This window comes from Arachis hypogaea, chromosome 15 (assembly GCF_003086295.3).
Source record: "Arachis hypogaea cultivar Tifrunner chromosome 15, arahy.Tifrunner.gnm2.J5K5, whole genome shotgun sequence".
Taxonomy (NCBI): domain Eukaryota; kingdom Viridiplantae; phylum Streptophyta; class Magnoliopsida; order Fabales; family Fabaceae; genus Arachis; species Arachis hypogaea.
Window position 1 is genome coordinate 30,030,171 of NC_092050.1, and position 14,019 is coordinate 30,044,189.

Consider the following 14,019-nt stretch of genomic DNA (forward strand, 5'->3'; position numbering starts at 1 on the left):
AGAGGGGGTCATTCCCACTGAACTGAGGGAAGAGTTTCGCTCCTAGAGGTCCGTCCTTCAAGCGGGAAAGTTTTGCACCACAAAGGACTCAGGGTCAGAATAACGTCAGAAGGAACAACAACAACAACAACAACAACAACAACAACAACAACAACAACAACAACAACAACAACAACAATGCTTCGGGGTGGAAATTTGGGAAGTAGCCCCTGAATGAGCAAGCTCGCACTAGATGTGAGGGTTACCATCCTGGTGTTCCGTGCAAGGCCGGTTGGGGTTTATGCTACTCATGTGGGAAGCCGGGGCACCGAGCCTCCAACTATCCAGAGAAGCAGAAACAGGGTACCGGGAGAGCACAGCAGCCTGGACGGGTGTTTACTACTTGAGCTATAGGTGCCGAAAGGTCTGAGGCACTTATCATAGGTAAATGTGAAATGACTGGTCAAGTTTTAAATGCCTTGTTTGATTCTGGAGCATCACATTCATTCATTGCATTTGAGAAGGCTAGTGAGTTAGGATTGAAGATTGTGGTTTTAGGCTATGACCTGAAGGTGTATAATGCCACTCATGAAGCTATGGTAACTAGGCTAGGATGTCCGCAAGTTTCTTTTAGGGTAAAGCAACGTGACTTTGTACAAGATTTGATTTGTTTGCCGATGATCGGTCTTGATCTTATTTTGGGGTTGGACTGGTTATCCAAGAACCATGTTCTACTCGACTGTTCCGCGAAGTCAGTGTGCTTTATGCCGGAAGATACAGAAGGGCCGGTGGTGGTAAATAACTATTACTTGAATTCTGTAATGGTGAATTGTTCTGGGACTGAATGTCAGGGTAGTTTGTTATTAACCATGGGTGTCTCGGGTGATGATCAAAACCTAGGACAAATCCCTATTGTATGTGAGTTTCCTGAAGTATTTCCTGATGACTGATGAGCAGATAATTTATACGCTTTTTGGCATTGTTTTCAGTATGTTTTCAGTATAATTTAGTTAGTTTTTAGTATATTTTTATTAGTTTTTAATTAAAAATCATATTTCTGGACTTTACTATGAGTTTGTGTGTTTTTCTGTGATTTCAGGTATTTTCTGGCTGAAATTGAGGGACCTGAGCAAAAATCAGATTCAGAGGATGAAGAAGGACTACAGATGCTGTTGGATTCTGACCTCCCTGCACTCAAAGTGGATTTTCTGGAGCTACAAAACTCCAAATGGCGCTCTTCTAATTGAGTTGGAAAGTAGACATCCAGGGCTTTCCATCAATATATAATAGTCTATACTTTGAATAAGGATTGACGACGTAAACTGGCGTTCAATGCCAGTTCCATGCTGCATTCTGGAGTCAAACGCCAGAAACAAGTTGCAAAGTGGAGTTCAACGCCAGAAACACGTTACAAACTGGTGTTCAACTCCAAGAATGACCTCTCCATGTGTAAACTTCAAGCTCAGTCCAAGCACACACCAAGTGGGCCCCGGAAGTGGATTTCTACATCATTTACTTAATTCTGTAAACCCTAGTAACTAGTTTAGTATAAATAGGACTTTTTACTATTGTATTAGACATCTTGGGACGTTTAGTTCTTAGATCATGGGGGCTGGCCATTCGGCCATGCCTGAACCTTTCACTTATGTATTTTTCAATGGTAGAGTTTCTACACACCATAGATTAAGGTGTGGAGCTCTGCTGTTCCTCAAAGATTAATGCAAAGTATTACTGTTTTTCTATTCAATTCAACTTATTCTGCTTCTAAGATATTCATTTGCACTTCAACATGATGGATGTGATGATCGTGACAGTCATCATCATTCTCAACTCATGAACGCGTGCCTGACAACCACTTCCGTTCTACCTTAGATTGAATGGATATCTCTTGGATATCTAATACAGGGGACCGAGTCCGAGTTATTAGCATCTTCGTGGTATAAGTTAGAACCCATGGATGGCCATTCCTGAGATCCAGAAAGTCTAAACCTTGTCTGTGGTATTCCGAGTAGGATCTGGGAAGGGATGGCTATGACGAGCTTCAAACTCGCGAGTGCTGGGCGTAGTGACAGACGCAAAAGGATAGTAAATCCTATTCCAGTATGATCGAGAACCGACAGATGATTAGCCATGCAGTGATAGCGCATTGGACCATTTTCACAGGAGGATGGGATGTAGCCATTGACAACGGTGATGCCTTACATAAAGCTTGCCATGGAAAGGAGTAGGATTGATTGGATGAAGACAGCAGGAAAGCAGAGATCATAGGAACGAAAGCATCTCTATACGCTTATCTGAAATTCTCACCAATGAATTACATAAGTACCACTATCCTATTTTATATTTTATTTATTTTTATCTACTATAATTTCTTAATACAATTTAATCCGCCTGACTGAGATTTACAAGGTGACCATAGCTTGCTTCAAGCCGACAATCTCCGTGGGATCGACCCTTACTCACGTAAGGTTTATTACTTGGACGACCCAGTACACTTGCTGGTTAGTTGTACGAAGTTGTGAAACAGATATAAGATCATGAACGTGTGTATTGAGTTTTTAGCGCCGTTACCAAGGAATGGAATGATCATGATTTCGCACACCAAGTTTTTGGCGCCGTTGCCGAGGATTGTTTGAGTTTGGACAACTGACGGTTCATCTTGTTGCTCAGATTAGGTAATTTTATTTTAATTTTAAGCTTTTTATTTCTTATTTTTTAAAAATCCAAAAAAATTTTTTAAATATTTTTCAAAAATATTTTTATTCAGAATTTTTAAGAATGAATTCTAGTGTTTCAGATGATGCTTCTATCATCACAGGAGCTAGTTGATTCCCATCAATTTGGCTGTTGTATGTAATGTCCTGCTGAAGCTTGTTCTGCCCTGTCTAATCCCTTTAGACTGAAGCTTTAGACTAACATTGCATGATTCCTGGAATTCTTATTAAAAATTTTGAAATCCTTATTTTCTTTTTCAAAATAATTTTCGAAAAAGCCAAAAAAATTAATAAAATCATAAAATCAAAAATAATTTTATGTTTCTTGTTTGAGTCTTGAGTCAAATTTTAAGTTTGGTATCAATTGCATGTTTTTAAAATTTGTGCATTTTTCAAAAACTCATGCATATGTTCCTCATGATCTTCAAGTTGTTCTTGATGAATTGCCTTGTTTGATCTTTGCATTTTTATGTTTTGTGTCTTTTCTTGTTTTCCATTTACATTTTTAATTTGTTAGGGTCTAATTATTGAAAATTTCTAAGTTTGGTGTCTTGCATGTTTTTCTTTTCTTGAAACTTTTCAAAAATAAGTCTTAATGTTCATCTTGACATTCAAAGTGTTCTTGGTGTTCATCTTGACATTCATAGTGTTCTTGCATGCATTGTGTGTTTTGATTCATAATTTTTATGTTATGAGTCTTTTTCATGTTTTTCTCTCTCATCATTAAAATTCAAAAATAAAAAAAATATCTTTTCCTTATTTTACTCAAAATTTTCGAAAATATGATTTGATTTAGTAAAAAAGTTTTTAAATTTAATTGTTTCTTATGAATCAAATCAAATTTTTAATTTAAAAATCCTATCTTTTCAAAATCTTTTTCAAAAATCAAATCTTTTTCATTTTTCCTTCATATTTTCGAAAACTTTTTAAATTTGATTTTCAAAATCTTTCTCTTATTTTATTTCTTAATTTTCGAAAATTTTATTAGCATTTAATGTGATTGATTGAAAAATTTCAAGTTGTTACTTGCTTATTAAGAAAGATTCAATCTTTAAACTCTGAATCATATCTTTTTAGTTTCTTATTAGTCAAGTAATCAACTTTAGTTTTCAAAATCAAATCTTTTTAATTTTCTTTTCAAATCTTTCTCAAATTAAAATTTCAATCATATCTTTTTCAAATTCAATTTCAAAATCTTTTCTAACTTCTTATCTTTTTAAAATTGATTTTCAAATCTTATCTTTTTGTTTCAATCATATCTTTTTAAATTTCAATCATATCTTTTTCAAAAACAAATTTCAAAACTTTTTCAATCAATCTTATCTTTTTGTTTCAATCATATCTTTTTCAAAACTACCTAACTAATCCTCTCTCTTATTTTCGAAAATTCCCTCTCTCCTTTTTCAAAATTCCTTTTTAATTAACTAACTGTTTTAATTTTAATTTAATTTCAAATTTAATTTTTGAAATCTAACTTTCAATTTTAATTTTTATTTTAATTAAATTTTGAAATTCTCTCTCTCATCTCCTTCTATTTATTTATTCATCTTAATATGATTGCGTGTATATATATATTATTGCCCGCGCATATATATATTTTACTGTATCTATTTTTTTTATTTGATATGATAATTGATTTATTCTATTAATTGAGTAAAGGATATAAGGATTATTATGTATATATAACTTATGCGAATATTAATTGATCTAAAAGGAGATTTATATTTGGCCAATTTATGTATACATATTAATAATATTTGAATAATAGAAAATATTATTTAATTGTTACATAAAGAAACTAGTAACAATTTGGATTATTATACTCACTAATTTTATAAAGATTTGGTTTTAAAATAAATTGATTGAACATTATGCTGCCAAAGTAGCCTCTTTTGTGAAAATTGATTTATTTAAAACATTAGGAATATAGTGTTATGTAATTCATGCGAATATTGGTCGGCCCAAAGGAAGGTCTATATTTGGCCGAATTACATACACATATTGAAAATAAATACATGTTTGGGTAACAAATTAAAAATAAAGTAATGCTTATTATTTATGCGAACAATAATCGGCCCAAAGGAAGTTTATTGTTTGGCCAAATAATAAGCATTGCACACTTTTGTTTATTTTCTATTAATTATGCGGTCAATAATCGGCCCAAAGGAAGGTTATTGTTTGGCCAATTAATAGAAAATATATGCGGTAATAAATAGGTTGCGAAGTTTAAGTTTCCATGTGCGTATTAAGTCGGTCCAAAGAAAGACTTAATGTGTGACAGGAATTTTGACAATATTTGATTACTGCAATGAGAGTATCACTTACAGTTAATTTTTCTATCCAAAGATTGAAAATTAATGTTGTACTGGATATCTCAATATGGATTTTTACCCATTAATTAACTAATATTTACTGCATGTTCTTTTTGTTCTAATCCAGAAACTATGGCTTTAGCTACCAATGTTTCTGCGCAAATTAGCAGTATTCCTATGCTGAATGGTTCAAACTTTAAAGTTTGGAAAGATACCGTGGAGATTGTCCTCGGTTGTATGGATCTAGATATAGCTCTTCGAGAGGAGAAACCCACTTCCACTCCGGAAAACCTCAATGAGGTTAAAATAGAGAAGTGGGAGAGATCCAATCGAATGAGCATTATGATCATGAAACGCTCAATTCCTGAGGCGTTTCGGGGCTCAATCACTGAGGATAAAGATGCCAAACAGTTCCTAAAGGATGTAAAAAAATTCTTTACTAAGAATGAAAAGGCGGAGGCAAGTAGTCTTTTGAGCAAACTTGTCTCCATGAGGTATAAAGGTAACGGGAACATAAGGGAGTACATTATGGAAATGTCTCATCTTGCTTCAAAATTGAAAGCACTAAAGTTAGAGTTGTCTGAAGATTTACTCGTGCATTTCATTTTGATTTCCCTTCCTGCACACTTTGGGCAATTCAAAGTGAGTTATAACACTTTGAAGGACACTTGGTCCTTAAATGAGCTTATATCTCACTGTGTGCAAGAAGAAGAGAGGCTACAGCAAGATAAGACTGAAAGTGCTCACATGGCTTCATCTTCTCAGTATAAAAGAAAGCGTGATACTACTGCGGATGTGCCTTCTCAGCAGAAAAAGGCTAAGAAACAAGATCAAGTTTCAACTTGTTTCTTCTGTAAGAAGGTGGGACACATGAAGAAGGATTGTACCAAATATGCCACATGGCGTGTAAAGAAAGGGTTGCCTGTGGAGCCGACCGCCAAGTGATGCTGAAAGATACATCTATGTGGCAAACGGCAATATAGTTGCAGTCGAAGCTATAGGAACCTTTAGATTATGTTCCACGAGTGGGTTTTACTTGGATTTATTAGAGACAGTTTATGTACCGTCATTTAGACGAATTTTGGTTTCTATTTCTCGTTTGGACAAATCAGGTTTTTTTGTTCGTTCGGAGACAATAAAGTCAGTCTCTTTTATAATTCGAATAATATTTGCTCTGGTCATTTGGTGGATAATCTATATAGGCTTAACTTAAATTCCTATAATAATGAAATACTGCAAACGGGTACAAAACAAAAACTGAATGAGAATTCGGCATCATTATGGCACAAACGCCTAGGCCACATCTCTAAACAGAGAATTCAGAGGCTCGTGTCGGATGAAATTCTCGGACTCCTAAATTTGGCGGACTTTGAAGTCTGCATTGAGTGCATAAAGGGGAAAAGGACAAACGAAAGGAAATTAGGTGCCGAGAGAGCTAAAGATGTCTTAGAACTAATACATACCGATATATGTGGCCCATTCCCTACTGTCTCTTGGAATGGACAACGGTACTTTATTACGTTCATAGATGATTACTCTCGTTACGGGTATCTATATTTAATTCATGAAAAGTCCCAAGCCTTGGATGTTTTCAAGTCTTTCAAAGCTGAAGTTGAACTTCAACTTGGAAAGAAAATTAAAGCTGTCAAATCTGATCGTGGTGGTGAATACTACGGAAGATATAACGGTTCAGGTGAGCAACGTCCTGGGCCTTTTGCTCTTTTCCTAGAAGAGTGTGGTATTGTTCCGCAATACACTATGCCAGGCAAACCTAGCATGAATGGTGTTGCAGAGCAAAGGAACCGAACTCTTAAGGACATGGTGAGAAGCATGATTAGTCATTCATTCCTTGCCTGAATCACTCTGGGGAAAAGCCTTAAAGACCGCAGTGTACATCTTTAATAGGGTGCCAAGCAAAGCAGTTAACAAAACCCCATATGAAATTTAGACTGGGAAAAGGCCTAGTATAAAGCATTTGCATATTTGGGAATGTCCAGCTGAGGCGCGACCTTATAGGCCGCATGAAAGAAAATTGGACTCAAGGACAATTAGTTGCTACTTTGTTGGTTACGCTGAGTGTTCACGGGGTACAAGTTTTACAATCCTGCATCAAGGTCTATTTTGAGATGGAAAATGCGAGATTTCTTGAGGATGTTGAGTTTGGGGGGAAGGAAATATTAGGCATGTTGCTTTTGATGAGGATTCTATAACTGACAATGATCAGGTCCTTGTGCCTATTATTGTTCAAGATACAGTTATAGTACAAAAGCAAAATGAGAATCCTATTGTAGATCCAGTTACAGTACAAGAGAACAATGAGAATATTGTTGTTGCTCGAGATACTGCTACAGTACAAGAAAATGATGAGAATCCTCATCAACCCCAACCCATACAACAAGCTCAACAAACCTCAAGAAGTACCATTAAGGAGATCCGACAGAAAAAAGGGAGAAAATCCACCTATGATCTCAAACAAGCTTCCCGTCAATGGTATCACAAGTTTAAGGCATTACCTCATAAGGTTTTGAGGTAAATATTACAGAGAAATATGTATACCGCAAGTTCAGTGGGAGTAAATACATTTTTGGTCTTATATGTTAATGACATTCTACTTGCCAGCAACGATATAGGCTTGTTGCATGAAACTAAGAAATTTCTATCGAACAAATTCGAAATGAAAGATCTTGGTGATGCCTCTTTTGTATTAGGAATCGAGATACTAAGAGATTGCTCTCATGGTATTCTTCGATTATCACAAAAGAACTATATCGAAAAGATTTTAAGTAGATATGGCATAGAAAATTGTAGACCAATGGACATACCTGTAGCTAAAGGAGACAAGTTTAGTCTCAAGCAATGCCCCAAAATGATTTTGAGAAGATAGCAATACATGATAAACCTTATGCATCAGCACTAGGGAATTTAATGTATGCTCAAGTCTATATACATCCCAATATATCATTTATAGTGGGAGTATTGAGTATATACTTGAGCAATCCAGGCATGGATCATTGGATAGCTGTTAAACGCGTAATGCGTTATCTAAAGAGAACAAATGATTACATGCTTATTTATCGGAGATCAGAAAATTTGGAGATCATTAGGAACTCTGATTCCGATTTCGATTTCATGGCATATGGTTGCGAAACTTTGTCACTAAGCTTCATATAGTAGATGACATTGAAAGGCCATTAAAGATATTTTGTGACAATAAGTCAGCAGTACTATACTCCAATAACAATAAGAGCTTGACAAAATCGAAGCATACAGACATCAAGTTCTTAGTTGTCAAGGAGAAAGTTTAAGAAAAAAAAACATATTTCCATAGGACATATAGGAACAGAGTATATGCTAGCAGACCCATTACCAAGGGATTGACCCCTAAAGTTTTTTCATGAGCACACTGCTCGGATGGGTGTCAATATTTGTGATGCTTTGGTTTAGTGGGAGTTTATGCTATATGTCCTATGACAAATATTGAGTTATTTTTCTGCAGAATTAAGTTGATGGTTTATTTCATGTTATGTGAAAGGTTCATTTTGCAATATTTGTATTGTGTTTGATCTCAATAAAGTTGGACCAGATGGAAATAGACATGCATGAGATCACTTGGCATGTAATTTCCATATTACTCATCCAAATTTGATTTATGTCGTTGAGTATATTAGGATGGTGATTGGCGTGGTTTAGTCACGGTATTTAATGTGATAAAAGCTGCGGTAGTTCCATATCTAATGTATGAGACGGACCAGATTGTTAAAGTAATGAGAGAAATAGCATTCAGATGCGCGCATAAAGTTTATAAAGATGTGATTATGTCAAGAAATAATATATGTATAGCCCAAGTGGGAGATTGTTAGGAAATTATTTGATTTCCTAACTTATTTATGGGCAATACATATATTAATTATAATCACAAATTATGCTATTTCAAATTAAATGACTTATATAATGATGATCTCATTTATTGTTTTAAATGCTAATTGAATAAGTCATTATTACTTTTGATTTGGAATTAAATGAGAATAAAACCGGATATTATCTTTTGGGCTTTAGATACTATTTTATTTGGGTTTAAGGGTTTAATGGGTGTCATGCTCAAATATAAATAGACCTTCAGGGTTTCGGTCCCCAATATACCAAAAGCCGCCTTTGTTGCTCTTTCCCCATCAAAAGAGTTGCAGTTCAACCTCCTAGGAATACAGAAGGCTTTGGTTGAGGAAGATCGAAAGAACCACAAGATCCAAACTCTTCCGATCATATGATTTATGTTTATGAATTCAGGTACGCTTCCGCATTCGAGTATGATCATGGTTCTGAAAACCGGACCGGACCGGCCGGTTCAACCGGAAAAACCGGGAACCGGTTACCTGGCCGGTCCGGGTGACCTCCAAAACCGTGTGGCAAAAAACCGGTGGAAAAACCGGTCGAACCGGCGGTTAACCGGCGAACCGGAAGAACCGACCGGTTTTATTACGGTTCAGTGGTTTCGAAATTTATAAGCCAAACGACGTCGTTTTGGCTATATAAAAAAAAAAAAAAAAACAGAAAAGAGGGAAACGCGTTAACCCTAACGAAGGAACCCTAATCAATCAGCCTGCCACCAAGCTCACCCCCGAAGCTCTCACTCTCAGCCAGTCAGCCTCCTCCCCTTTCTTCCCCCCTCATCCACCAAGGCCACCATTGCCACCGCCCACCAAGCTCCAGATTCCAGCAGCGCTCCTCATTCGCGAATCGCGACCCAGCATCGCTCCCCATTCGCCACCCAGCAGCGCTCCTCAGCAGCCGCGACGACCACCGCGTTGAGCCCGCCTCCTCGTCGCCGAACCTCGACAAGCTCGCCGAGCCCGCCTCTCATTCGCCGGTAAGACTGCTTTTCTTGTCTTGATTTTGAACATGCTTCCTTCTAGCTCGCCTGTTCTGTTCTGTTTGCTGGTTCATGAATATGCTCTATGCTTCTGTTTGTTCTTTGCTCTACCATTCTGTTTGCTTCTGATATCAGCCTCTGTTTGCTTCTGTTCTATTCTGTTTGCTTCTGTTTGCTTCTGTTTGCTCTATGCTCTACCATTCTGTTTGATCTATGCTGGCTGTTCTGTTATTGCTACCTGATATCAGCCTCTCTTATTTTGTATAAAAAGGTTTGAAGACCATACTAAAAAATCTGCTTCACTCAAGTGTTGAATTTTTCTTTGTTGATTTGTTTTTGTCAACATTTTGTGCTGATAACTTGACATTGTGATTGGGAATTGTCACGGTTTGGAGTTTTCTTTCTATTCACCCCCAAATCCAAAACAAAAAGAGAAGGGGATGTAAATAAGAAAACTGAGATGTGGTCCACTCTGTCTGTCCGGAGTTGAAGGAATTGCATTATTAATGGATAAGATATGATGATGTCTCTTCTCATTGTTTTTATGGCAGATAAGCTAACTATGATGGAAAAAATGGATACCTGCACGGCTTCATTATATATACGGTTACAATAGAATGATACATTATGTTACCTTAAGTTCTCCACATGATTTCTTTTATACTGTATATTGTATGAATTCGCTGCCTGTTCTGTTTGATGGAAATAGTTTTTGATTCTCTATGCTGCCTGTTCTGTTTGCTGGAATCTGGAAATAGTTTTTGACTCTCTATGCTGCCTGTTCTGTTTGCTGGAATCTGGAAATAGTTTTTGATTCTCTATGCTGCCTGTTCTGTTTGCTAGAATCTGGAAATAGTTTTTGATTCTCTATGCTGCCTGTTCTGTTTTTGATTGTTTTAGATGGAACAATCACAAAGTAACTCACAGCCACAAGATAATGCTGCTCAAAATTCTCAAATTGGTTCATCTAGAGGTAAATCTGATCCAGCTTGGCAGTATTTCACAGTGAGGTATGACAAAAATAACAAGGCTCAATATACATGTATTTTCTGCTTGAATACTTATAATGGAGGGGGGATATATAGAATGAAATATCATCTTGCAAAGATCCCTGGACAAATTAAAGTTTGTAACAAAGTAACTGAAGATGTTGAGCTTCAATTCAAAAGGCTTTTGGAGGAAAACAAAAAAAATAAGGCAGAAAAAAGAAAATTTACATCTGAGTGTTATGATGTGGAAAGTGAAAGAGAAGCGGAAGAAGAGGGTGAAGCGCCTAATCCTGTACAACCTCCGGCTCCTGCAACAATGGGAGACAAAGGAAAGAGAAGAGCGATTGCTGCTACTCCAATTGGAAGTTATTTTAAGGAAAGGACTACGCCAGGCTCTCAACCAGCTTTGAAAAGTGTCTTGGCCAGTAAACAAGTTAAACACAAGGTTAAGTTGGGGCTTGCAAGATGGATCATTGATGCACGGATTCCATTCAATGCAATTCAATCGCCTTACTTTCAACCTGCCTTGGACGGCGTTGCTGCAATTGGACCTGGTTTCAAGGGACCGTCGTATGACGAAATGAGAGTTCATTTGCTGGCCGATCTTAAGAAGGAGTGTCAGTTACTTGTTGAAGGTTATAGGAGCTCGTGGAAAAGGACTGGTTGTACACTGATGGCAGATGGCTGGACTGATCAAAGGCAGCATACGTTAATTAATTTTCTAGTTTATTGTCCTGCTGGTATGTCATTTGTTAAGTCTGTTGATGCTTCTGATATGATAAAAACTGCCGATACCTTGTTTAAATTGTTTGCTGAGGTTATTGAATGGGTTGGGTCTAGTAACATTGTGCATGTGGTTACTGATAATGCTGCGAATTATGTATCTGCTGGAAAACTCATTCATGAAAAGTATCCAAACATTTTTTGGTCTCCTTGTGCTGCTCATTGCATCAATCTTATCTTAAAAGACATAGCAAGTCTTCCTCACATAGCTGACCTTGCCTCTCGTGCTTCAAAAGTGACTGTCTTTGTTTACAATCATATAATTTTCTTGTCATGGCTTAGAAAAAGAAAAGAGTGGACAGAAATTGTTCGACCAGGTGTAACACGTTTTGCTACTGTTTTCATTACTTTGAAAAGTATATATGATCATAAACAAGACTTGCAAGCATTGGTGATTGATAAATATTTTACTTCTCATAAATTATCCAAGAGTGTCAATGGGAAGATGGTTAGTTCAATTATCTTGGATAGTAAGTTTTGGGAGGATTGTTTGACTACTGTTATGCTTGTTGGTCCTCTAATTAAGTTATTGAGGCTTGTTGATGCTGATGAGAAACCTTCTCTGGGTATTGTGTATGCGGGCATGCAAAGAGCCAAAATTAATATCAAGACAATGTTTAGAAATAGGAAATCTGCATACACACCTTATACAAGTATCTTGAAAATGCGGTGGGATAAGCATTTGAAGCGTGACCTCCATGCAGCAGCATACTTTTTGAATCCAGATTACTTCTATAGTGAGGGGTTTGTTGAGAAGGCAAATATCTTGAGGTCTTTGCTTGATTTATTTGATATTGAAACTCTTTGCAATGACTCGGTTGCTGCAATGCAAGAGATACAGTTGTATCGAGATCGAAAAGGAAGTTTTGGAAGGGAAAGTGCATTGAAAGCAATTAAGAGACTTGAACCTGGTAAGTATTTAAATTTCTATGTTCAATTTACTTTGAATGTTTTTTAAATATTGAATGAGAATTGATAGTTGAATTTCATATTCTGGTAGGTGAATGGTGGAGGCTACACGGTGGGAGTGCTCCTAACTTGCAAAAAATGGCAATTCGTCTTCTTCATCAAACATCTTCATCATCCGGCTGCGAGAGGAACTGGAGCCTCTTTGAACAAATCCATTCAAAGAGGAGGAACCGATTAGAGCATCAAAGGCTAAGTGACATTGTTTATGTCACTTATAATCTACGCCTTCAATCTAGAATGCATCGCAAGAAGAAGAATTATGATCCAATTGACATTCAAAGCATTGACACAGTAGATTTTTGGGTAATGCCGGATGAAGAAGATCCTGAATTTACTAATGGAGACATTGAAGGCATTGAAAATTTAATCTATACGGATAATGCTATGCCTTCATATCCTACAGGTTATTGAAATAGCAAAACTTGTTTCATTTCTTCTCAATATCTGATGTAAAGTTCTAACTTTAATTTTTTCTTGGTTTTCTATTTTATTTTATTAGATGGAGGAGATGTGGAACTTGATGGGGATTTCCCTAATGTTGCTGATTCTTCAAATACAGCTTCTTTTGGTGGTACCTCTGATGATGGTGGCTTTGGATTACCTGTTTATGATGGAGATGTTGGAACACTTAATGATAATTATGATTTTTGATGAGTTGCATCTTTGATTAGTTGAACGCTTGCTAGTAATTGTATCTTTTGAATGTAGAACATTATGGGTTTGTCATTATGTACGTTTTATTTTTTGTTTAGTTATAAACTTTGATGTTTGAAGTTGTTTGTGAACCTCTAATATTAAGTAATGGATAATTTATTATGTGAAATGTTAAATTTTATTAAGTTAGAAATTATTGAATTTATATACTTAAGATTATTTTAAATTTTTTAATAATTTTATTTAATATTTAATTAAACCGGTTGAACCCCGGTCGAACCAGTGAACCATTAAACCAGTGACCTCACCGGTTCATTGACCGGTCCGGTTCTCGCAACCTTGAGTATGATATATTTTGGTGATTCAATATGGATGATCTGGGATATTGAAATTAATTTATTCTAACAATTTTTTTCTAAGATACCTACCCTTCAATAATTTTTTAATTATTAAATTGTGATTTTACTAAAATTTTTTTAACAACTATTTTTATATTTACTATTCTTTTTTGATATCAATATATATTATTTTAGCATTAAATAAAAAAATCTTACCACTGCTAATATGTGTAACAATTAATATATATTGATATTGAAAAATAATCTTACTAAAATTTTTTATTTAATGTTAAAATAATATATATAGATATCAAAAAATTAATAGTAAAATATAAAAAAATTATTAACAAAAATTTTGGTAAAATTATAATTTAATAATTAAAAAATTATTGAAGGGTATTTTAGAAAAAATAA

General features: G+C 35.7%; 1 protein-coding gene across 1 annotated transcript; it reads left to right on the forward strand.

The window, feature by feature from the left end:
• Positions 1-213: 213 nt before the first annotated feature.
• LOC112748213 (uncharacterized) lies at positions 214-13,264 on the forward strand. The gene is made up of 7 exons (XM_072217843.1): positions 214-342; positions 831-897; positions 7,255-7,422; positions 9,640-9,869; positions 10,773-12,555; positions 12,645-13,016; positions 13,113-13,264. Exons 1-7 carry the CDS (start codon positions 214-216, stop codon positions 13,262-13,264), a joined length of 2,901 nt encoding a protein of 966 aa, XP_072073944.1.
• Positions 13,265-14,019: the final 755 nt, after the last annotated feature.